Source organism: Neltuma alba, unplaced genomic scaffold (genome assembly GCF_004799145.2).
Source record: "Neltuma alba isolate B1F8T4 unplaced genomic scaffold, ASM479914v2 tig00012567_pilon, whole genome shotgun sequence".
NCBI classification, from domain to species: Eukaryota; Viridiplantae; Streptophyta; class Magnoliopsida; order Fabales; family Fabaceae; genus Neltuma; species Neltuma alba.
In genome coordinates this window covers 281,196-284,625 of record NW_021637022.1, presented here as the reverse complement: position 1 = coordinate 284,625, position 3,430 = coordinate 281,196, and the positions used below count along the sequence as shown (strand labels likewise).

General features: G+C 36.8%; 1 protein-coding gene across 1 annotated transcript; it reads right to left on the bottom strand.

Annotated features, from left to right (window-relative positions):
- Window positions 1–1,278: 1,278 nt before the first annotated feature.
- Window positions 1,279–3,426, bottom strand: LOC114728771 (50S ribosomal protein L30). The gene is made up of 3 exons (XM_028915717.1): window positions 3,278–3,426; window positions 1,785–1,982; window positions 1,279–1,679 (listed from the first exon to the last, which is right to left on the bottom strand). The coding sequence occupies exons 2-3, from the start codon at window positions 1,974–1,976 to the stop codon at window positions 1,545–1,547; spliced, it is 327 nt and encodes a 108-aa protein (XP_028771550.1). The 5' UTR covers window positions 1,977–1,982; window positions 3,278–3,426; the 3' UTR covers window positions 1,279–1,544.
- Between the last annotated feature and the right edge of the window lie 4 nt (window positions 3,427–3,430).

Below are 3,430 nucleotides of genomic sequence, written 5' to 3'. Positions count from 1 at the left end.
GTGATCTTTCATGCAGGTGGGAGGTCTTTCAATGGACTCTTTGATGATGACTACTAAACTTGTTAAGTTTCAACCACTCTTTGACCTTTACTGCTCCGCCGAGACGTAGGGCTGAAGCAACCCCTGGCCACGTGCTTGATGCTTCAACATTTTGCACAAATTTTAGAATGTTGGAACACGTATAGATATAACCACCCCCCTCCCAAAAAAACCCCAAAAAAAATGCTTCAGGAGCAACAGATAATTTTATTTAGATAATATTAATAACTTAATATTTATTTCGTTTTGATGAAGTGGTTAGAGGTGTTGAGATGCAGTACTTCTTGGCAATATGGGAGGATCCTCCTGAATAAGTAGTATGATTAATTGCGGATCAAACAGAGTTTGACTGTTGAGGTTGCGTGGAAAAAAGTAGGTGCCAGATTAAGGTGAAGTGGCAATAGATGTGGTTGGTTGAGTCATTCAAATTGGCTGTTCTCGCTATGGCAGCATGTGGCTGTGGCCATGTCATTCGATTCTGTTCATGGTAAGTGATAACGCATACTCCTCTTTTTTTCTTTTTCTTTTTTCTTTTTTTTCCTTTTAAATAACAGATGACACATACTTTTCTTGCTGGGAAAAATAACATTTAACAAATCTCTTAAGAAGATTAATTACAATTAAAGATTTTGAAATTTTAGAACAGAGTCATGATACTCAATTGGAATTAAAACATTTGTGCTACTTATTAATACTCTTTTTTTTTAAATTTTTTTTAAGATCCATCTTTCACGTTTTCAATATTCATTTTAAAACCCAAATATAATTTTAAAAATGATTTTATGTTATACAAAATAAATATATAAAAAAATTTGTTTCAATTTGTTATAAAAAATTCTTTTTAGAAGAACTTTTGTCCAATATCAAACACGCTCTTTAATGTTTTCAATACTCTTTCATGTTTCCAATGCCGAAAGAAAATCAAATCAGAGTGTTTGAAACAAGCGAGAATTACGATAAGGTCCCAAACAAGAAAAATAATTAAAAAACAAACCCCAAAGGTTGTCATTCTCACTATAAGACTTGTTATTATAGGCTATTGAAATTATTATTAGAACTTTTTGGTAATTATTTTTCTTCTGTAGGATTTGGTTGTAATTTTCCCTTGAAACAAGAAGATGAGCGGCTATTGTAAAATAATTAAAAAAAACTAAATAAATGCTGACAATGGCTGAGGAGAGTTCAAAATAAATACTATTTGTTTTAAAATATATTGCTGAAAGTTTTTACCACCATTTGTTTCAAATCATTTATTCAATGAACAGTTCACAAAGTAACAGAATTTGGCTGAAGAGAGTTCTTATCCTTCTTGTTTCTGACCGCAGCTTTCTAACCCTCCAATCAACTCACAGTATTTATCAATATATCAATCATATTCAACAGAGGGATAGAATAAGATGAAGAAAATAACATGGCCTGTCCCATTCTTGCATATACCACTGCTTTACTAACTTGGGTACCGAAATTCATATGAACGCAAAACTTGTGAGGAAAATTGCTATGGCCTAAGCAGATTCAGAAGCAGGAGGACTCGTGGGGTGGCTTATAACCAAAGGCGGGCGCAAAGCCTTATGATTTGCCTCTTTCTGCTTACGAGCTTTATACATCTCTTCTGTTTCTACAACGACCAACCTTTTCACCTATAACAAACCAGAAAGTTCCCGGTAGCATGTTAAGACCAATATAAAATCAGCCACCGAAACAAACATGTGTGTTTGTGTATTATGCACAAAGTTAGTAGGGACCTGTTGGAGCATTCCCCTGATACTGGGATTGTTCTGACGCACAACAGTACGGTTACATTTGCGAAGGCATAAAGCCTCTAAAGTACGCCTGTGGAGTCTCCTGGTGCCTGGAATTCCCCTTACAAGGGTTATATATAGTTTTGGGCTCCAGGCTACCGGAACACATGCTTTGAAAGCTTTAAAAGCATCCATTTTAGCCTACAGGACAACTTGGCAGGGCATTAAATTAGTGAAGCACTAAGAAAGATGAACAATCAAGGCGAGCTACAACAAAACTAGTAGCCGTGCAAAAGCCATATTGAGGCATGTGTTCATTGAACTTGAACTTGCATGAATGACATGAAGTAATTAAAACTGCATTTCTTCCAAAGCCCTAGCATTAGTGCACCTAACTAAAACTGAACTGGGTAAATTATCATTAAAGCATATGTTGGAACTTGGAAATGCAGAAAACCTGAAACTAAAAAATCCTAGAAAATGCACAGGTGAGGCACATTTGTGATGTACATTTGAATTTTGATATGTGAAATAAAAACTCATGACTGAAGACTTATGAATTTAAGTTAATGGAAATATTTTTTCCTTTGGATAGTAATTATAAAAATATGGTTCTCACTAGTAGCTGGTAATTGCCTTAGAACAGTATGAGATTTTATTTAATGCTTAACGTGCTTGCGCACAGAATGGTTTTAGTCATGACCAAGGCTCCCGAATTGTCACTTATAGAACTTAAGCACGCCTAGCACAAACCAACCAAGGAATATGGACTCACTAATCCAACTTCCAGCACATCACTTAATCTACTTATCCCATCGAATTTTGGGGGCATATAAAAAAGATGGTGATGACTACATATGTTATCAGATTAAACTTGCCAAGATAGAGATGCCAGATAAGACTAAAGTGAATCAACTAGCTCACATCGTCTTCCCCCTAACTAATAGGAGCAGGCTAATAGCAGTGTTTCACAAGTATCTATTATTGCACCTTCAAATCGGTTAAGCGTCATCAACTAGCAAAAAGTTAGGAGAATGCTATAATACACAGGAAAATTTGGAGCAATCCCAAAAACATCATTCATTCCATATCTCTTCTCTATATATACAATGAATATTTCAAATTCACAGCACAGACAGATATTGGGAATGAAAATGTAAAACGGATTAAGAGCTAAGAATGAAGACCAGAGAGCAGCGGATTTTAGTTTTACAGCATGAAATTAAGCATAGACAAAACGCATCCTAATTAGGACCACGAGATATGATTATGAAAATCGACTTTGTGGAAGTCCAATAGATAATTCACTTTCTACATATCTTTCTGTTCAGACCGTTTCTGCGGCGATAATGTTCCTCTACGTTCACATTTAACCCTATTTCTCCCTCCCTCCCTCCCTCTGTTAGCCTCAAGCTGTCAACCCAACCCATTATTATTCCCATAATCCCATCAGAAAAATTAGGCAAGGAGCAAGCGAGACACAGAGAGGAACTCAACCTGACAACCGTGGCCTTCAGAGGAAGAGGGAACGCAGTCGACGCCGGAGCTACGACGGTGAGACGACGTTGAGACGTTTAGACTTCAGCGTGAGAGTGAGGGATCAGCGAGACAGAGGCTGCGACAGTTGGGGCACACTGGCATAGGGTTGG